Consider the following 22,749-nt stretch of genomic DNA (forward strand, 5'->3'; position numbering starts at 1 on the left):
TAAAAGTAGCTTCAGATACTGCGCCTGCTCTTGAGCTTCCCACCAGTTCTTGTAGTTTTGTTTTTAATGAAAACAATAAATTGTAAATCTGTTACTGTGTGAAAGACTTCTGGAAACTGACCATATAAGGGAAATATTGAATTTCACTATATATGAAGGGCAGTTGTCATAAACGACTCCGTATTATTAAACGTGGAAAGAATTCAGCAAGAGACACAAGGATAGCTGTACAGTGTCCCTTCACTCCAGAAAGAGAGTATTCTGAAATTGGCTGGCAAGTCTCCACTGGTAATATCTACTGGGACCAATGATATGGTATCATGCAACTACACAGATTACTGAAAACTTCAAAAATCTGAGGAGGAAGCTGAAGAAGAGGCAAATCCAAATGATATTCTCAGAGATTCTTCTTGTCCCATGAGTGAGAAAAGGCAGAAAATCTTGTAGGTGTATCATTGGCTATGCAGTTGATCTGACAAATAGGGGCATAATCTTGGTGAGAGACTAGTTGGAGCAGCCAGGTGGATGTTAAACGATCACAAGGGGAAGGTGCTGCGGGCAGATGTGATACACATACATACAAACATATAAATAAAGACATTGTGAACATATAGAACGAAAGTGGCAAACAAGGTGGAAAGAATTTTTAATTGTTTACCAATGCAAGTATTCTGGGTAATAAAAAAGAGGTATTGGAAAATCTCATTGATGCAACATGCATTTTCCAAATATAAGACTCATTTTTGACCATACCTTCTTGAATATAAATACACAGCAACATGTATATTAACACAAAAACACTCCTTCCCTTTAAAACCTACCAAAGCAAGACACTCTACTGTACACACTTCTGTCCCTGGTGGGGAATGAGAGAACAAAGAACACATGACAGATGTTAGTCATGTTGCTTAATGCTTTACTGATAAACACACTGATAAGTGCGGTAAAAGAACCTATGGGGAACAGAATGAGAAGAAACTTGGTATAAATGGCATTACTGAAAGCTGGGGGTTTGATTTGCCTAATTAGAATGTTAGAGTAGCTGTTTAGGAAGGATAGAGTGGATAAAAGAGAGTGGTGCTCTACATTAAAGATATCATTGTGTGTTTTAGCATTATCGATAACTCAGAACAGCAGAAACTAGGAGAGTATACTTGGAGGACCAGGGGTGTTACTGACCACTGAATGACATTACAGAACAGGATGAGTTGCTCCTTGAGTGTCTATCTGTAATATGTGGAAAGAAAAGCTATCATTGGGCACTTCAGTCTAGGGGAGACCTGTTGGAGGTACCTCATGCAGCCAGTAGTAAAACATCATTATCTTCTAAAAATTTATGATTTTCTCATACAAAAGGTCAACACAAGATAGAATTGATTACTGGACTGGAAGCTGGTGATTGCCTAGGGACCGGTGATCATGACCTGATTAAATTCACTGTGGGCAAACTGGACAGTCTCAACCAGTGTTTAAAAAAAAAAAGGGGGGGGGGAAGTGATCCTAATTGCCCCTTTATGCCAACTGCAAAAGGCACGCTCCGCACAATCACAATATTTAGTGAATCACTGTCTTGTAAGGTATCCCGTAAAAGCTGGTGCTGTCTGGTCACCCTATTCATGACCAGCATGACAAGTGTGAAAAATTGGGATGGGGATGGTGTGTAATAGGCGCCTATATAAGGCAAAACAAGGCAAATAGGGACTGGCAAGGTTAAGACCGACAGGGTCTTGTGGAGTTTGCTGGTGAGGCGGACAGACTGCTGTGGCAGGGAGCTGACACACCGTTTAAGCTCCAGCAACACTCTCCCTTGTTGAGGCAGAGCGATATCATGGTGGCTTATGGTTCCGTGTGCCCTGTGGAGAGCATCACATACACACACACCACACAAAGCTGAGGAAAATAGAGTGAAATTTATTGGGAGTTAATTTAGACAGAAAAATGTAGATGAAAAGTGGAAGTTGTTTAAGAAGAATTTATTGGATTGTGGCTTTTTGACAATCGTTAAAGACGACTCCTTTGGTTAAAAGTCAGTCATGCTTAAGAGAAGTGAAGAGAGCAATTAGAAAATTATATAAAAACAAAAGTTTAAAAAAAGGGGGGAGGTAGATAGGAATAAGTAGAAATTAGAAGTTATGAAGTACAGAAAATTGACCAGGGAAGCTGCTGAAGACACAGGGGGAAAATCCATGGCTGGTATGGTTAAGGACAAGGATTTTAAGTATATCTGGAAAAGAAATCCTGGCGATAATATAGGCTGGGGTGGGCAAACTACAGCCCAGGGGCCGTGTCCAGCCCTCCAGATGTTTTAGTCCGGCCCTCGAGCTCTCTCTGGGGCTTGCCCTGCTCTAGCCAGGGAGCAGGGTCAGGGGCTTGCCCAACTCCGCGTGGCTCCCGGAAGCAGCAGCATGTTCCCCCTCTGGCTCCTACGCGTAGGAGCAGCCAGGGGGCTCCACACACTGTCCCTGCCCCAAGCGCTGCCCCCGCAGCTCCCATTGGCCAGGAACCACGGCCAATGGGAGCTGCGGGGAAGCGCCTGCAGATAGGGCAGCGCACAGAGTCGCTTGGCTGCGCCTCTGCTTAGGAGCCGGAGCAGGGACATACTGTTGCTTCTGGGAGCTGCTTGAGGTAAGCGCTGCCTGGAGCCTGCACCCCTGACACCCCTCCCACATCCCAACCCCCTGCCCCAGCCCTGATCCCCCTCCCGCCCTCCAAACCCTTCAGTCCCAGCCTGGAGCACCCTCCTGAACCCCCAACCTCTCATCCCTAGCCCCACCCCAGAGCCTGCAGCTGGACCCTTCCCCCCCATCACCCCAACCCCTGCCCCAGTCCGGAGCCCCCTCTCGCACCCTGAACTCCTTATTTCTGGCCCCACCCTAGAGCCCGCACCCCCAGCCGGAGCCCTCACCCCCTCCTATACCCCAACCCCCAGTTTTGTGAGCATTCATGGCCCACCATACAATTTCCATACCCAGATGTGGCCTTCAGGCCAAAAAGTTTGCCAACCCCTGATAGAGGCCCATTACTAAGTGGAGATAGTAAAATTGTTGTTTGTTGATGCAGAAAAGGTAAGTTCAAGAGAAGTTTTTTGTTGTTGTTCTAATTTTGGAAAGTAGTAGTATGATAAACTCCTGTCACGTGAGGTTATCAAGTGCTTTCCAGGCCATCAGTAATTGAGGATGTTAAACTGTGTTGACTGGCATGAACTTATTTAATCAGCAGATCTGGATAGCTTGTACCCCAGAGTCCTGAGAGTTAATTTTTGATAAATATTGGAATACTGGGGAAATTCCAGAAGAGTGCTAATGTTGTGCCAGTATTCAAAAAGGACAATTGGGATGACCTGAATAATTATAATACAGTTAGCCTAACATCAATCCCTTGCAAAATAATGGAAAAATGAATCCCAGATCAGTAAAGAATTGAAAAATGGGAATATAATTAATGCTAATCTGCATAGTTTTATGGAAAATGGGTTTTATGAGGAAAAAAGTCATGTTTTTGTTTGACATTTAAAAATTTGGTTGATAAAGATAACTGCATAGATAGAATATGCTTAAACTTTTGTAATACATTTGACATTCTGATATAAATAAAGACATTACGTGGATTAAGGAATGGCTAAATGACCTCTCAAAAAGTAGTTATCATTAAAGAATCATCATAATCATCAAATGGAGGTCTCTGCACGGGTTTGGTTCTAGGCTATTCAACATTCTAATCAATGATCTCATCAGATTTGCAAATGACACAACTTTGGCAGAGTGGTAAAGAAAGATGAAGACAGCTGTCGTACAGAACTATTTAGATCACTGAGTAAGGTGGGCCCATTTAAATAAAATAGAGCCAAATGCAAGATAAGGAATGTAGGCCATTCCTACACAATGGGGGACTATTCTAGAAAGCAGTGACTCAAAAGGATATAGGGGTCATAGTGGTCAATGTGAGCTCTCAGTGGGATGGTGTGGCAAAAAGGAATAATGCTATCCTTGGATGTACAAAGAATGGAGTGGAGAATAGTAGAAAGGTGATTTTTACCTCTGTACATGGCACTGAGACCAGTACTAGAATACTAAGTCTAGTTCTGATGTCCACATTTCAAAAAGGGTATTGATAAATTGGAGAGAGTTCAGAAAAGAGCTACAAACTTAGTTGAGTGTTGGAAAAAAATGTGTTTTAGTGAAAGCCTTAGAGATCTTTTATTTGTTTAGTTTATTGAAAAGAAGATTGAGAAGTGGCTTGATTACAGTTTGTAATTATATTCACAGCGAGAAAATACCAGGTAATAAAGGGCATTTTAACCTAGTGGAGAAAGGCATAACAAGAACAAATAGCTGGATGTTAAAACTAGACGTTCAAATGAGAAATGAAGCACACATTTTTAAGTGAGGGTGATTTATCCATCAGAACAAACTCCCTAGGGAAGTGGTGAATTCTCCATCCCTGGAGATATCCAGATCAAGACTGGATGCCTTTCAGGAAAATACGTTTTACTCAAACACAAGTTATTTGACTTCCTACAGGAGTAACTGGGTATTCTTCTTTGAGTGGCTCTGCATATTCCCACTTCTGGGTACTGCGACACGTTGTGGTGGCTTACGTCAGAATCTTCTTCTAACAGTGTAAACTAGAGCATTCGTGCTCTCCCGTCCCCACCCCCGTCCTTCCCCCTAGTGACCCTAACTTTGTGAGGGAGAGGCTATGTAGGGGGCAGAGCACTCTCACTACCTCAGTTCTTTCCAGCTGTATGCCTGTGCAGATGTAGTTTGCTCTGGTGTCTTCAGAGTCAGTTTTTTTTTCTTTCTTAGAAATAGTCACTGTTAGCTCTTTCAATATACTTAGTGTTTTCCTGGTACTGGGTTATGTAGGAACTGAAGAAACGGAGGAAGCTACGCTTCAAGAAGTGTACTTCCTGCCCAGCTGTCGTCCTGGCATCTAGTGACTATGTGCAGTGCATCAAGAGGGGGAAGTGCCTACTGGATGTTCAGTTTGCTGGACTTTTACTCCCAGAGTCCACAAGGGTAGGATGTCTATTTTTCAGCTCTTCCTTCTGAAGGAAACTCTCGAGGCTATACCCTCTGGATCCAGTCAGGCCTTGCATTTTAGGTCTAAGAGGCAAGTCTCTGCCCCGTAGCTACCAGCACCATGTTACTGAAGGATTTCAAGAAGCTGAAAGGTCAGAGTCTGTTCCTGAGGCTCCCTCAGTCAAGCAACTGAAGCTATAGGTGTCTGAACTGAGGGCCAGGTGGCTGGATCTGACTGCCCTGAAGCCAGAAGAGAGGTTCAGAGTCAGTTTGGCCACGCACACCGGTGCTGTATCTACGAGCTGCAGGACCAGATTCAGGAAGATGGAATTGATCAGTGTGTCAGAATCTGGGCCCTCAGCACCTTAAGTTCCATCTGTTGCAGCTCTAAAGAAAGAGGCAAAGATAGAGACAAAACAGCTGCTGTTAGTGCTGCTGGTTCCCATGCATCAGAACTATTGGATACATCTGATTCTGACAAGGCTGGTACGTTTCTGAAGTGGAGATCCTTTCCACCCCTATCTCCAGTAACAAGAAATGATTCGTGTATAACATTGGATCCAATGTTGTCTACCTCTTTGGAGCTGTTGGTGGTCCTGGCAACATCCTGCGTTCCTGAAAGCTCTGTCACTGTGGCTGCCCAAGTTCTCCTTGCAGCTCCGGTTCATTCATCAGATCCAGGTGTGAACCACAGGGTTTCAAGGAGGCATATTTCCACGGTTCCAAGACCATCTTTTTCATCCTGTTTAGAAGAGGCCAGAAGCCTCTGTTTTTTCACAGGACTACCCCATCCATCCTTCCTTCTAGGACCCCTACAGGCTCCCCTCAAAGAGCTGGATCTCCGTACTTACCTCTGGATCCACTATTATTCCTGGTGACAGGTTTCAGAAGGGTAGCCGTGTTTGTCTGTATCAGTAAAATAAATGGACACAGATCAGACATCAAGAATTGTAACATTCAAAAACCAGTAAGAGAACACTTCAATCTCCCTGGACACTCAATAACAGGCTTCAGAGTAACAGCCGTGTTAGTCTGTATTCGCTCACGAAAGCTTATGCTCAAATAAATTGGTTAGTCTCTAAGGTGCCACAAGTACTCCTTTTCTTTTTGCGAATAACAGGCTTAAAAGTCGCCATTCTTCAACAAAAGCAGACTTCAACGAGAAACTGTAGAACTGGAATTAATTTACAAACTTGACACCATCAGATTAGGCTTGAATAAAGACTGGGAGTGGCTGGGTCACTACAAAAACTAATTTTCCCTCTGATACTCGCACCTTCTTGTCAACTGTTGGGAATGGACCACATCTACCCTAATTGAACTGGCCTCGTTAGCACTGACCCCCGACTTGGTAAGGCAACTCCTGTCTTTTCATGTGCTGTATTTTTATACCTGCTACTGTATTTACCTCTCCATGTATCTGATGAAGTGGGTTATGTCCCATGAAAGCTTATGCCCAAATAAATTTGTTAGTCTTTAAGGTGCCACAAGGACTCATTGTTGTTATTATTCCTGGTGCATTCTGTCTCATCCAGACCCAGATTCTTACTAGGAGAAAGATAGAGGAAGAATGCAGAGACCTGTTGCTCTGTTCGTACCAGCCTATGCTCTGCATCCTGTAGGCATGTTCTTAAACTACAGTTACTGGGGAGACTGGCAATCCCCTGGAGCCTGTGGCCTTACTGGAGGCCACCTTAGGAATTTTTCAGTTATCCTCTGTGTGGCTGGAGAGGTAATGTCAGATCCTTTATACAGGAAACAATCCAGCGATCCCACAGACACAACTCCTATGGATCTGTCAGCAATACAGATAACTGTGCCTGAAATGCTGTCTGAGGAAGAAGTTATCTCCTGCTCAAAAAGAGGAGCTGTTTGGAAATAGACTATGAATCCGATTTATCAGTGGATGAATAAGTGGGGCTGTCTCCAGCCTCCTCTCCTTCTGTGGACGCTACTAAGTTCCACTGTTTGGTGGATCATATTGTTGATATATTGTATAGTCAATTACTTGACCACACTTTGGTTTAATATAGTCAAGGGACCAAAAAATCCATGTCAGTCAGATTTATTGCTATAATCCAATAATAATACTGGAAAAAGGTTCTGTATGATACCAGTCTCTGGGAAGCCATCTCGTGCAGCATTGTTACATTACCTTACACAGAAGTTGTGCTCCCAAAATTACATCCCTAATACCATCTTTTATCCCCTATCTGTTTACCACTAAACGGTGGTATGTATATCATCTGAAACTAGATTTAACCAATCAGCTTTCTACCTTGTTTTTCAGGTACCATGATGCATGTGCTCAAAACAAAGAGAGACATTCCAGGTACCAAAGGGCATGACAGCATCTCTGAGGTCTGTACTAGGGTCGAACAATCGTGTCATGGCCTCTTTCTTTGGGACACTTCAGTACTGGCCTCAGAGAGTAACTCCCTTCCTGTTATGATAAAGCACTCATCTGTCTTGCTGGTCTTGACTTAAGCCAAAACTTTCTTCAGTGAATGTAAGGGGATACTTAGCATAAGTGGGCAGGGTTATATAAAAAGCATAGGCCAATTTAAGCTATATTACTGCTATTATGTTACTATTATGTGCTTAATCCATACTGACGTGTGGTGTGGATAATATGTTTATCTAATGTAATATATATCTATATCTAAATATGCTAGCCTAGTGTATATTAGTCAACAGTATGGTGTCCACTTTTAATCTTCTTTCAGTGCCTGTGAAAGATACTTTTCACATGGTGTTTGATATCCTTGGTGCTACTTACAGTAGAATATCCTAACTACTTTTCGATAATTTTGCTACAGACAGCTGAATTTGTGTGAGTGATGTCTGCCTCTTCTGAGAAAGACGACAAGTTGCATCAGATGCCCTCTGAGGGTTTTCCTTCTTTCATATCCACCCTATTCCTAATTCAATTGTGGAGGCTACTGCCAGTAACAGGGAAATATCTGAACAATCATACTCCATCCTAACTGATAAAAATGAAAAGAGGCCTGATTCGTTGGAGAGGAAGGTGTTCTCTTCATTGTCCCTCAGTGTTGTATGGCAAATTATCAGGCAGTTATGGCCTGCTACCAATTCCATTTATGGGAAAAGATGACATTATTTTTACAGGATTTACTTGACCAAAGGAGATTGGTGAATCCCATATTAATGGAAGGCCAAAATGTAGCCTAGTGTTCCCTTAGGGCCTTTTTTGAGACTTCGGACTCTGCTGTCAGAATGTTGGTATCTGCTCTGAGCATCAGGAGGCATGCCTGGTTTGTTCTTCCTCCCTAGCTCTAGACACAAAAATTAAGTTAAAGGACCTTCCCTTTGAAGGGGAGGGTCTTTTCAGTGTGAAGACAGACAAGTTACTGGAAATATTAAAGGAAGTGAAATGGATAGCCACTGTTTGGGTTTGATTTCCTCTGCTAGGAGACCCTCTATTTTTCTGGTATCAGAGACAGCCCTACCTCCCAGTCTTGGTCTTACTTTTAATCAGGTTAGAGACTTCAACAATACCAGCAGCCTACATCCTTCTAGAGTCGTCATAGTAAGAGGCTTTTCAGACTGAGATCTAAGTCTAAAGAACCTGCATCCTTAGCAGCATCTTAGCCATGGAAAACAAGCCTCAGTTTTGATAAGGTAATTGGCTCATTCCCAGCTCTCAATGAGCTCCAGCCTGCCCTTCTTTGCAGAGGGGCTAGCTCACTTTATCAACACATGAAGATTAATTATGTCACATCAGTGGGTTCTAAAGATTGTAGAAAGGGGCTATGCCATACAATTTGAAAGATTATCTCCCACACAATCTCCTCTATCCTTCTCTCTCCAGCAGTCCCTCTCATGATGGTATTCTTCTTGCAGAAGTAGAAAAATTGCTTCTAATAGGAGTGGTTGTGAGGATCCTCGAATACCCAAGAATCATAGCTTTTATTCTCATTGCTTTCTGGTGCAGGAGGAGGACAGGGGACTTTGTCTGATTCTAGACTTATCGGAATTGAACAAGTACATTTGGAAGTTCCATTTCCACATGTTGACTTTGACCTCCATAATCCCTTAGTTGTTGCTCATGGATTAGTTCGTGACTCTCTATTTAAGTGATGCATTTTTCATGTATTGATTCATCACATCCATCACAAGTACCTCTGTTTTTAGTGGCCAGATGGCATTTCCGGTACAAGATGCTTCCATTTGGTCTCTCCATTGTGCCCAGAGTTTTCACAAAATGCCTCTTTGTGGAAGCCTCTCATTTGAGAAATCAGAGTATTTTTGTTTACCTTTATTTGGATGATTGGTTACTAATGCCTGCTGTCTTTGAGGAATTGTTAAGCCATATTGTTTTTACAGCCAGATCTCTGGCACCTTCTGAACTGCCCAAAGTCAATTCTCTGTCCTACTCAGAGGATTTCCTTTATAGGCTCCATACTGTACTCTGTGAAAGGGAGAACTTTTCTATCAGAGGACTAATTTCTCAAAATGAGCTAGTTTCTATTTAAAATTCAACATTGTTGCTGCTCAGAGTAAAACCCTTTTTGGGTCTTATGGCAGCCACTACTTAACATGACTCCATTTGCTCGACTAAGAATGAGAAATATGCAGCACTGGATATGTCGGGTCTATGCACCAAGTCAGGACAGCCTCCATACGTTGATCACCATACCTCAGATCATCGTAGCCTCCCTAAAACGGTGGTCAGTCAGAACGAATTTGTTTAGAGGTATGTGCAGTTCAGTCCCCCAGACCTATCACCAATGGTGATGTCAGATGCATCAAGCAAGGGCTGGGGAGCCCTTCTGAATCAGTTGACAGTTCAAAGGCAGTAGTCTTAGCAGGAGACAGCCCTGCATATCAGTGTGTTGGAATGAGAGCAGTTTGGTTAGCACTCGAATCATTTCTTCCTCTCCTACAAGGGAGAGTGGTGCAAGTGGTGACACACTACCAATATATTGTCTATTACATCAACAAGCAGGGTAGAGGGTGATTACTCCACTTTCCTGTGTGCACAGGCTATCAGTCTATGGGATTGGTGTATCCTTCATGATGATTATCCTGTGGCCCTGCATCTGACAGGGAAAACAATGTAGTTGGAGGCTGTCTCAGCAGAGACTGCTCTCAGATGCACGAATGGTCCCTAAAGGATTAATTGATTCAGACCATAGCCTCCAGCTGGGTTGACCAGAGGTGGACATGTTTGCAGCAAGGTCCAACAAAAATTGTTCTCTTCTGTTCCAGTGTTGGGAGGGACTGTCTGTCTCTATCAGATACTTTCCTTCTACACTGGGGAAAGGGCTGGATGTATGCCTTTTCTCCCTTTCCATTCATCCAGGAGCTACACCAGGACAAGATGATTCTCGTTGTCCCGGATTGGCCATGTCAACAGCAGTTTACCGGTCTTCTGCAACTATCTGGCAGAATCTTTATGCATCTTCCTCTGTCTCCAGACTTCTTGTCTCAGCAGGAGGGCAAAATCTGGACCCAAGGTCTCTTCACTTGATGGAGTGGGTGATAGGACGTTAGGTTTGTCTGGTCTTGAGTAGTCATGTTCTTCCCCTGTGCGGGGTGTACTAGTTATCTCCAGAAAACAGTCCACTAGAAGCTGTTACCATTTAAAGTGGACCAGATTTCAATCAATGGATGAAGGGAAAACCTGATTCTCCTATATCTGCTTCCATTCCTTGTGCTCTGGGATACTTAACTCTTGAGACTTTAAGTATATTTTCCAACTCATCATTAAAAGTTCATTTGGCAGCTCTCTCAGTATATTATACTTTAACTGATGGAAGATCGCTGTTTTGTTCATTGTTCAGTCAAATGTTTATCAAATGTATATTCCCCTTTTAGAGATCCTGTCCCTTCCTGGATCTCAATTTGGTGTTGGCCAGGTGGGTAAAATTGCTTGTTGAACTGGCTGAGTGTTTTACCGTTCATCAAGATGGATTTCATTTTCAGCATTATGTCAATCAGGAGAGTGAATGAATGGAATGTTTTTGTGGTTGATTTGTCTTTCACTTCTTTTTGTAAAGACAAGGTAGTTCTCAGGTTCTGATCCCAGGTTCTTACCTATGGCGGTGACTGATTTTCACATGGAGCAGACAGTGAATTTGCCAGTTTTCTTCCCTCACTTTAATAAGGGGGAATCTGGTCTGGATGGCAGAAGGACACCCGTTTACTATTTAGATAGAACTTGGGAACTTTTGTAAATTGTCGACACTGTTTGTGTGTCTCACTAAAAATTGAGTGGATTATATGGTTTCTTCCCAGACTGCAATTTGATGGATTAAACAATATATTGCTGAATGTTACATGCTAGCAAAAGTTCCTGTACCTGCTTTGGTTCAACCATATTCCAGTTGAGCTTGTGGCTACTTCCTTTGATTGTCTTAGGCATGTACCAATTGCTGAAATTTGCAGAGCTGCAACTTGGACTTCAGTGCACATTTTCACTAAAGCACAGTGGTTTGGACCTGGCCTCTCAGACAGATGATGGTTTTGGTAAAGTGGTGCTGCATCCCCTATTCAATTAGGACTCTGTTCCTGCCTTCAGGTCAGTTTTCAGCACTGCTTAGCAGGCTATCCTGTAAGTGGAACTATGCAGAGCCATTCGAAGAAGTGAAGGTATCTTTCTTGTAACTAACAAATTTATTTGAGCATAAGCTTTCGTGAGCTACAGCTCACTACAGTGCCACAAGTACTCCTTTTCTTTTTGAGAATACAGACTAACACAGCTGCTACTCTGAAACCTTTCTTGTAACTGCGTTTCTTCAAGATGGCTCTGCATACATACACTTTCCACCTGCCTTCCTCTGTCCGGGTCTTTTTTCGGTGTATCTGGCTTTGCAGTGGAAGGAACTGAGGTGGGAAGGGTCCTCTCTATAGTCTTAGTGAAATTTAGGGGAGGGGTGGGGGATGCGAGAGTGAGTTAGCTAACATTGCTATAAGACTGTTCTGCAGCAAGGCACCACAAAGTGGCTCATTAGCCAGAGGTGTGACTAAGAGCCAACTTGAAGAACTTCAATTTAAACCTCATAAATTCTTTGGCCTATGTTGGGAGGTCAGTCTAGGTGATTTAATGGTCCCTTCTGGCCTTAAATATTTTTTTAACTTGACAATTTGCAGAATTATAGCCTCCCCTACTATACAGTTATGGGACTGCAGTGATGGGAAGCTCTGCTAGATAACATGGAATTTGCTATTGAATTAGTCACGTTATGTGCAGCTTTTCTTCTGTGTAACAGATTTTGAATTTATATTTATTGCTTTAACAACTAGAAGACAAAACCAGAAAAAAGTCTAATCTACCTCACTGTTGAGAAAAGCAAGAGGGAAATTTAACAAACCCGTATATAAATGGGAGAAAGCTATGATTTAGGAAATTTCTTTTTACTCTTAATATAAGAGGTGGATTTTTAGGGTCCCCAGAACCCAGGAAATTAGTGTCAGTACCTATAAAGAAGATTAGCATATGTCTGGCTATGTTCTGTTGGCTGCTCCCGGCCTTTCAACCATCGTGGGAACTTTCTGAAGATGATCTGTGTATTGCATGTCCTTGCAGGAAGGGTTTTTCTCTAAAAATACTTGATCACACTAGAAATCCCTTTTTCTTCACAGGCTTTTCTTTTGTGTGTCAAAGATTCAGTTGGTGTCCCTCAATTAATTCCCTGTGATTCAGTGAATTCTCTGACTTCGTTATGCTTTTGGGTAATTGTCTGCAAAAACCCAGTAGAACATGTAATTGGATTTGTTTGTATAACTCTTATGCAGAAATATTGCTCCATGACCTTTTACGATTGAGAGAGAGAATATTTTTCCTCACCTTGGAAAAATCTGTGACTGCTGAAAGTTTTTTATGTCACCCTACATTCCTTATTTTGCTGTTTTAAAAAGTAGTGCTGATTAGTGATACCTAAATATAGTAGAGGATGAGTTAAGTGCACAGGTTCCAACTCTTAACAGGGCTTATATGGCATCAAGAAGTTCATATAATACTTTCAAAACTAACTGCTTGGCCTTTCTCGCTCTTAAAATTGCATCCAGATGTGGCTCTCTAAACATGGCAGTGGCTTCACATGCTGATGTCTGAGGAGTGAAGAGGATGTGTTAAATCAGATGATGGTAGTGATTTTGGCTGTTGTCCCATCCGTGAAGATCATGTCGTTGAACTTCATGTTGCTTTCAAGCCATTGTAGGGCTTTGTTTGTTGCAACTGTTAGTACTTACTGACCACCTGAAACAAAGCGCAATGCGTATTAAAAGAATATTCATTCTGTTACAGTTTTTACATTATTATATTGTACATCATACTTTTTCATACATTTAATTTTAGTACGTGTGCTTTATTTTATTACATTCAACGTCACTGTGTCTTTCTGTAGCGCCAGTTCACATTTCTGGGGGTTATGCCCACCTCAAACTTCCTCTGTATGTTCATTGATCTTAGGTGAAGCTCACAATCCTCTTTGAAATCACTTCTCTTTTTGAATATCACTTCAAGATAAAGAAAAAGGACAAAACTAGATGCAAACTGCCTTGATATAATACCATTTCTCTGTATTCACCATATGCATTTCCTTGGAGATCTCCTCTTATCCGTTGCACGAAGGTCCAGTGACAAATATCTCAAAGGACTGGAACAAGAAATTTGGATGCCTATCCCAGCAAGTAGTGTGTTCCTCTGTGTAGCATCTCCTAGAGAATAATGCTAAACTTTCAACTAATCTTGACCAAGTTACAACTGATAAAATTCCTCATCTTTCCATGAAATTTGGTATACAGCTCTATTTAAGTAATCTTTTAAACAGCTTGTGAGCCAAGAGCCACCAATTAGTGGTCAAGCCTTGCTACTCCCAATCGTTCCAACAGTGTTATAAGGCTGCTTGACTCACAGGTGGGGGACAAAGTCAGTTTCTTGGCAGTACCAGCTGGTATTCCATCGTGAACTAACTGCAGCATGTCAAGATGGAGCAGTGACAGATCATCCGATGAGACATGAAGGCTCTTCAGTTCCTTAGCAAAGACAGCATAATCATGAAATTTATGGAAACAAGACATCGGAAGGGTGATGTTGAGGAAGGTGCCAAAGTAATACTTCACCAGAAATGTCCCAGAGATGACAGGCAGTGATTTGAAGTAAAAGTTCTCAAGATAGGAGGTACTGTAATTTGAACCACTATTCTCTGTGTTGTGTTCCGCATGCTTGCTTCTGGAGCATGATGGAATACTACAAATGTTCCACCATTTATTAACAACTAAGTTTCACCATTTCTCTTCCTAGATTTCCTCTTCTTTCAAGAGCATTGGAGATGTTGTGATGACTTTGAGATGGGACAAAAAAGTCAAAAGAAAGCAAAGTAAAATGAAAATATAGCTGAGAGAATAGAACAAAATCAGGGCCATTGTTGGAAACCCAGTCCAGGAAATCTTGGAGTGCTGGAAGAGGAGAAAATGTATCATGAACACAGGGGATGGAAGTCTGAGGGTAAGACCTGGATATTGGCCTTAGTACAGTTACAATGTATATTTCCTCATGTAGTCTCATTGCTTTAGCTAATTTCTTGATGTTGATCTATTTTGAGACCAGAACATTGTTGCAGTTTTAGTTGTATACAGATTAAAATTGCCTCATTCAAGTCTGTGTTTGTTGGGTGGGTTTAATCAGGTCCAAGAACGCTCCTCACAAGTTGTAAAAGTGAAGGAAAATGTGAGCTATTCGTCTGCCTTGCTGAGTTGCCCTGTCCATCAACTAACCTGTACTTTGTACAGCAATTGTGTTGTCTTGTATTTTTGTGTCCTCATTCTGTAGCATACTGCAGAATTCTCCTTGCTGAATCTCTGTCAGCTCTCTAGAAACTACTGTGTGTCAATAATTGTCCTTATTCACATGTTTTTCAGGCATGGAAGTTCCTGGAATACATCAAGAACGCCATCCTCGACCTTGAAAGGCTTAAGCTACCATCCTATGTAGGTGTGTTTGATTTCCTGAACACCATCACTGGTGCTCATCAGTATACTGCCCATGGAGGTGCAGAGATAAACCTGAGAAAATCAGATTCTACCTGCCCATTTGGGGAAAGAGCTCAAGAAACTAAGTAGGAAATTGAAACAATTGAGTTCAAAGCGCAGGCATGGACTCAGGAATGGTAGCCAGGGGAGATTACATTGCAAGAATTTACTGTTAGGCTTCCTGCCTTTCTTATTTTGCAGTGATGGACTTGCCAGGGATATTGCAGACTGAAGATTGAGTGAACAAGGACATCAGCATCTTCAGTGGATTCTCCTAGATGTCTGCTCTATTAGTGCCTGCGCACAGCATTCTTCTTCTGTGGCTGCTGAAACTTTTCTGCCCTACATGTATTCTCATCCCCAGTTTTTGATGATTAGCTGGAGTTCACTAGTGTAGGGCTGAATGTTATTGTTTTGGAAGTCACAAAAAAACACACAAGATCTTCAGAAACAGCACTGCTGAAGCCTACTGCAAATGGCCAAGGAAAGCCAGCGTGCAATCGGTCAATGGAAAATCTCTACTATTTGAGAACTTTGTGGGTTGAAGTGGAGCAGAAGGAAAATTATTTTCAGGCTTAAACAATTACTAGTATTTTTAGTTACAGTTAAAATCAGTGAGGGTGGAACATTTTCAGCATTCCATCATCAAATCTTAAAAAATACCCCAAAAACCAAAAAAGCCCACTGCAGCACATAGTAATTGCTTTCCTTTTGAATTGAAAAAAAGTTATTTTTGTTGATTGTGTTACTTTAATAGAACTTTAAGATCTTATAATCTTTAAAGGGGTCTTTGCAAAGACAGGTTGGAGATAAACTTGAGTTTTAACTCTTTGATTCCACCTCAACTGGTTACTTTTCAGTGAGATGGTAGAATGTTTGTTTAGTATCCTGTTGGTTCTTAAGGGAAAGGTGGAAGTTCTTGGAATAGAGAGAAGGAAAGGTGCTATATGATCTCAAAAGCATGAGATTCTGAAGCTGTTCACTGAGAGGAAGTGCTCAGCACCTGATAATTTTTTAGAGGAGATATGGAAAAGCTTGCCATCCTCTTGCTGCCACCCACAGTTCTAGTGATCATAGTGCTACTTGGGTCAACTATTGTTCGTGAACCCTTGTGATGTCAGTCAGACCTTGGCACAGATAAGATTGTATTCTTGAAATCCCTCTAAAGTTAAAGAAATACATAGCTACGTAAGTGAATGAATCAAATGCTTTTACTGAATGTAACCTTTTCTAGCAGTATTGTAACAGGTAAACTCCAATAGCTACAATCCGCTTCTGAGGAGAGTGGAGTTTCACATTGTTTGAATTGGATCTCTTTATTGCCTTCATTCATTTCTGTAAACCTGTTCCCCAAAACCATGTTCACCTTTGCTCTAACATTCTTAGACAGTCCCATGTTTATGTCTCTTGACCCATCACAGTTCACTTTGCTAACCCAAGATTTGTACCGTTGGTCTCCACTAAAACAAATTCTGCTAGTCTTATGGAGAAACTGAGGGAGAGTTTGACAATTTCATTCTCTTTACTGGTCTGATAGATAAGAGCATTAAGACTATCTGTGGCCCATCAGCAGTAGGTCTCCTGCATACAAGGCCTACCCTCTGAATATTAATATTCCTGTGGTCTGATCCTTCTCCACCTGTGTGTATTAATTGTTCTTCTCTGAAAAATGATTATTTAAAAATGGCATTATAGGATACTATATTCATTATTTTTTTTTCATTTATTCCTTCTCTACCATCTCGAAAAATCTAAATCTTACCTGAACAGCAAACCCACCCTGGACTTCTGCATTACAACTGAAGACTAATGGGATTGTACTAGTGTAAATGAGGGCATAATCTAGCCACTGAAATATTTATTACTGATGATACATGAGAGAGAGAGCGAACCCAGCTCCTCTTTCAGATGCCAGGTTGAATTTGCTGTGTTAGCTGTTTGAGAAGGAGAGGGGGAATCTCTTATTTGTAAGCTGAGCAAACTTGGAATGGAAATCATTGAGAAATGTGGAACCCCACATTAACCCTTTAAGTCACTTTTTGAGTGGAACTGCAGTTTAAACCTTTCAGAACACTAGGTAATTTTTTGTATGATATAAGGGAGAGTATATTCCATCTGTCCACTGGAAGAGTAGAAACAAATATATCTCTTCGAATATCAGGTCTTCTCAGTGCATTAGTGTGTGTTACTCCTGAGGGAATTCTGCTGACCCCTAGCCTTTCTCATTGTCAGGCACATCTTCCCCTGTCCCCATATGTTCCTGCACCCCCATGTGTCCTTGCACCCCTGGTCCACATGTCCCTCTCAGACACCCACTCCCCTCCTCTCTATGTGGCCCTGCACCCCCTTCCCTTGTCCCTGTGTGGATCTGTACCTGCTCGCCACCCTATGTCCCTGTACCCCCTCCCCTTTTCCCCACGTGTCTGTGCCCCCACTCAGACAACCTCGGTCCCTATGTAGCTCTGCACCCCCTCCCCCATCACCAAGTGGCCCTGCCCCTCCACTCCCATTCAGCCCTTGGCCCAGTCTGTCCTCCCACACTAGCCCTTATGAGCCCCTGTCTGATCCCCCAGCACCCCATGCTGGCTGTCTCCCTATAGCCTCTCTCTCCTGAACTGGCTTGACAGGCACTTCCCTAGCTGGCTGGGAGCTGTTGCTTTGTTCTATTGCCACAGTGCCCTCTGGTGGGCAAACAGCGGAACTGCACCAACATTTCAGCAGAAGCTTTTTTTTGCGCAAAAAAATTAAAAATACGTATGGCTCATTAATTATGCACGCACACAGTAGTGCAGAATTCCCACAGGAGTAGATTTTACTACTGAAAGGGAGAAATAGATAAAACTAGAGTCACAGGGTATTCAGTGGAATAATATTGTTGTTAGTATTTGGCATTGTGATTCCCGTCTTCCCCAACTTCTTCTGAGAATTAAAAATGCTGCATAGCATTTCTGATTAGTGAGACATATGTCAAATGATACAGTAGGTGACTTTGGGAAATGTATGTGAAGTGTAGGGAAATTTGCTATAGAACACAGCACCCAGCCTCACTAGATAATTGAACTATAAGAATGTCTTGAGCTTAGAATTTAGTTTTAATCTTCGTGCCAGTGAGTGAGCTGCCTGGGATGATAGCATATGTACGTATGTGTTCGTTCTAAATTCAGAACATCTCAGTGTCTAAAACAAGGAAGTTGGGGCATCTTGAGGACCATGTGGTGGAATCTGCAGAGATTTTAACTGTCCCCACTTTACAGCAGAGTATTAAATAATTAACCAATAAAGAAGATAACTACTTGGACCAAACTTTAAGTAAACTAATTGAATAGTTGTCATGCCTTGGAGGTTTATTAGATAGAGGAGGTATGTGCCTTATTTTTGTGTGATATGGTGTTTTAAGAGTTCCCATCTCTATTCAGACTGGAAGAAAGGCCCAAATTCTCAAGGAATTGGGCTATGAGTGGTTGGGAATCATATTTTAAAAAATGTTTCAGTTTATAGGCAGTCTAGGACCCTGCTCCTGCAGATGTGCACTGTACTTTAAGCACATGCATAGTCCCATTGAAGTCACGAGACAATACAGTAGTCAATGGTTAAATGTATTGTTCTATATAGTAAAGAGGGGCTTAAAAATGGAAAGAAAATAATAGATATCTAGAAAATTGAGTTAAACTGAAAATAAGAAGTAGGCAGATGTAAAATTGACAAAGCAGGGGAACAATAACAGCCTCTTTAGAAGAGATCTCTGTGGGTAGTTGTCTGATTGCACGTCTTCCTGAATATCTGAAGTGTGGGGTGCTGCAGGGTGCCATTTGGTTACTCTTTTGTTCAATTTGTATATGGGGCTGTTGGGAGGACTAGTAAAGAGCCATGAGGTGTGCTGTTTTCAACATCCTGATCATACCCAACTTAGTTGATACAGTTCAGCTCCTCAGCCAATGTCTAGCTGAGATTAGGACATGCATGAGAGTGAACTGGCAGAGGCTCAACCCAAATAAGAGGGGAGCAGTGGGGGAAGTAGCTGTGGGAGATGGTAGAAGTAATATCAGTCCCTTTGACTGAGGGAGTGCATCTGCCATTAGTCACTACGGTTTTGGAATTTAGGAGTGATTTTTAGACCCCCTACTACTTTCTGACCATCATATTACAGCAGAAGCCCAGTCAGCTTCGTACCAGCTGCATCCAGAGAGGAGGCAGTGACCTTTCTTTTTGTATGTGGGCATTGCCACTATTATCCATATCTTTGTCACCTCAAGATTAGACTGTTGCAATGTGCTGTACATGGAGCTATTCTTTAAAACCATTCAGAAACTGAAGCTGGTGCAGATAGAGGTGGCTCACTTACTGAATGGGGCTTCTCATAGGGAACGTATGACCCCAGCACCCTGGGTTTGACACTGGCTGCCAGTTGATCTCTGAGTAGAGTTTAAGATGTTCACTAAGATCTGTAAAGTTCTAACTGGCCTGGGATCACCTCTCTCCCTGTGCCAAGCTGCCACAGCTGTGGTCAGCAGAGGCGCTTGAGCTGAATCTCCCTTGTTATAAAAGAGAAGGGGCAGCTGGTAGGCTGTTCTCTGTGAGGGATCTGAGATATTGGAATTTGTTTGCTGCCTTGTTCAAAAATAGCCTGAATTTGGTGACCTGGCATGCTGAAAGAGACATCTGTTCGAAAGGGTTTTGGGTAAAGGCTCAGAGTATGCTTTCCACAATGATAAAGTGATGGAAAGGAGTTACTGTAGGTGGCTGGCTGAACGGATCATTTGATGCTGCTGAGATGTAACTGAAGATTAATGGTGTGTTAGTGCAGGGGTTCTCACAACACATTTTTTGGTGGCCTCAGAGTGCAGCCACCAACTTTTGATGGTGGCTGTGCTGACAATTTTTCCTAAAATACTTAATTAACTTTAGGAGAAACAAATATGCACATATACATGTCCAAATCATTGTAATTTATTTATGTAGGGGTTTTTTTAGACTCAGTAATAAAAGTAATGTACAGTATGTCTATTCTTTACTGGACCTAAACAGAATAGAAACACAAATAAGGTGCTTTGTATGTTCTTCTGTTTTTTGTTGTTTGTTTTGCTTTTTTGATTTTTTTTTTAAATTGCTAGCTAGTAAGTCTGCTGCTGTGAAAAGTGATATTTGTGTGTTTAATATCACTTTTCACAGAAGACTTACTCAGCCTCAGCAAGCCCTGGGGCAAATTAAGCCCTGGATAGGGAGGTGGACAGGGAGGCCGCAGGGCTCAGGGATAATGGCATGAATGGTGAGCCTGGACCCAGAGCCCAAAGACCTGTGGCTGAAGCGCGCCCCCCCCACCTTCCCCTCCCAAAGAAAGGTGGGGAATTCACTAGCTGTCTGTACCTCCAGTGTTTGTGTCTCCACAGGGGGACAGGGCCCAACCCCTGCTGGTGGCCCTGGGGGAGGGGCCACTGCTCCCCCCCTCACCCCCCCAATCACAGCCCAGGAGGCTGTGGCTGCAAGAAAAGCCCCTGCTGACAGCATTTGAGAAACACTGTGTTAGCGTGCCTAGAGCCCTGGATAGGTATCTTTTTAGTTATTATGTAAATGAAAATAAATAAGAAGATCTTGCTTGGTGCAGTGGTGTGGCCAAATAAAAGAAAATGACTAGGACTACCTTGTGACCTGGTGGTGATCCCAGGCTGCTGTTGGCAGTATATGCAAATTAGAGCAGCCTAATGGCTGCTGTAACTCAAGCTAGAAGACTGGAATGGCACAGAGTGGCTCCAAGGCTTTTTCAGAGATTTGGGTGTGAGTCTGTCAGTATTTCAGAGTAGTATTTCAATTGGATCTCATAATGCACGGGGGGAAATCCCTCGTTGAAAACTGAGGTGTGCCAGTTGTATACACACAATGCTAAAATTGTTTATTTTCCATCTTATATTGAAGATTTGTGCAGTCTTGAGAGTTTGATATTTTGTTGGTGTTTTATATCTAAGCTCAAATTCCTGGAAGCTAAAGTGTCATCATTATTTATTATGTATTATCTCATATGGGGAAAACCCAGGAGAAGTGGTGAATGGGGAGAGTGGTTTTCATTTTTAACATAGATTTTAAGAGGTTATTTGCCTTTTTTGTATTCTTTTCTGTAGCCATCAATGGACGTTTATAAAGTAAGCCCATTAAAATTTTAGATTTTGAATGATATAAAAAAGCAGATGCCAAATGGGAAGCTGTGGAAAAAGTTTGGTGTATTGTATTTTTGTAGCTCACCAATACAGTTTAAATTCTAAGAGAATGTGCCATCCTCTGTGTAATGAGGGAACCAGAATTTCTCCCCTTTTTTTCTTCTATTGACTGTGCTGCTATAGAAATGAAGTACTAATTTCGTCTTTTTAAAGGAAAAAAGGCATGAATTGAACATGGGGCCATCTGAATAGGAACGGGAATTAGAATAACATGTTAATCTTAAGGTATGTCTACATTTGGAGCCAGAGGTGTGATTCCCAATTTAAATAGACATATTTGCACTAGAGATCATTGAGCTAGTGGGCTAAAAATAGTAGTGCAGTGTGGTAGCATGGGCTAGCTACCTCAAATATATACCTGCCCAGACTCTGTGGGCATGTGCTTGGGATGGCTAGCCAGTGCCACTGCTTGCCACTGTCTATGCTACACTGGGTATACTAGCACTTTTAGCGCATTAACTCGAAAGCAAGCATGGGTATGTCTGCAGGAGCTAGGAATCACACCCCCAGCTCCAAGCATAGACATAGACTTATGGAATGGCTGGTGAACTAGAGCACCTCCCAGGCTGATCTAATTTATGTAGAAAAGCATACTGGCACCGAGATGGCTCCATCTTTGGGTACTCTAAACTACCTTTGCATAAACTGCACCCTACACAAGTTTCATTGAGCTTTGTCCAAAGTCATGTTCTGATTGGCTAGTTCTGTCTGTTGACTATACTTTAGCTGTGCACAGCAGTGGCATGATCACTGAAACAAACACTCAGTCCCTGCCCTTGTATTACATAGGTGGGATGAAATATTAATGGGAGGCAAAATTAATAAGCAGTCTGTATGTGATGGTGGGGGGAGGAGTTAAGAGTAATTATGGGGAGAATAGAGGAGCTGAAGGAGTTAAGTGTCAGTTATTTACTGTCCACTCTCTGGAAAGTGACAGACTCCTCTTTCATCAGCAGTTGGCAGCTATACTATAATACTACATTTGGACTATTTATTTACATTGAGGCAACACCTAGAGACCTCATTTGAGGATCAGGAGTCCATTGTGCTAAGCACTGCACATAACAAAAGAACAGTCCATGCCCGAAAGAGCTTGGGGTCAGAGTACAACATAAAATCATAGAACTGGAAGGAACCTCGAGAGGTCATCTAGTCCAGTCCCCTGCACTCAAGGCATGACTAAATATTCTCTTCTAGACCATCCTTGACAGGTGTTTGTCCAACCTGCTTTTAAAAATCCCCAATGATGGAGATTCCACAACCTCCCTAGGCAATTTATTCCAGTGCTTAACCACTCTGATAGTTAGGAAGTTTTTCCTAATGTCCAACCTAAACCATTCTTGCTGCAATTTAAGCCCATTGCTTCTTGTCCTATCCTCAGAAGTTAACAACAATTTTTCTCCCTTCTCCTTGTAACAATCTTTTATGTAGTTGAAAACTGTTATCATGTCCCGTCTGTCGTCTCTTCTCCAGACTAAACAACCCCATTTTTTCAATCTTCCCTCACAGGTCATGTTTTC

At 42.1% G+C, this 22,749-nt stretch overlaps 1 protein-coding gene across 13 annotated transcripts in view; it reads left to right on the forward strand.

The window, feature by feature from the left end:
- The window catches only part of ARMC8 (armadillo repeat containing 8), a 181,839-nt gene that overhangs the window by 29,338 nt on the left and 129,752 nt on the right, over positions 1 to 22,749 (forward strand). The window contains exons 2-4 of one of the 13 annotated variants that reach the window (XM_073360256.1): positions 13,459 to 14,169; positions 14,293 to 14,496; positions 14,910 to 14,978. The exons of 9 other annotated variants lie outside the window; for them this stretch is intronic. In XM_073360256.1, coding sequence (XP_073216357.1) covers positions 14,977 to 14,978 — 2 coding nt within the window. In that variant the 5' untranslated portion in view covers positions 13,459 to 14,169; positions 14,293 to 14,496; positions 14,910 to 14,976. Of the gene's footprint in view, positions 1 to 13,458; positions 14,170 to 14,292; positions 14,497 to 14,909; positions 14,983 to 22,749 lie in introns of all 13 variants that reach the window. 3 more of the 13 variants (XM_073360257.1, XM_073360255.1, XM_073360245.2) reach the window with 3 other exon arrangements.

The sequence above is a fragment of the Lepidochelys kempii genome, chromosome 9, assembly GCF_965140285.1.
Source record: "Lepidochelys kempii isolate rLepKem1 chromosome 9, rLepKem1.hap1, whole genome shotgun sequence".
Taxonomy (NCBI): Eukaryota; Metazoa; Chordata; order Testudines; family Cheloniidae; genus Lepidochelys; species Lepidochelys kempii.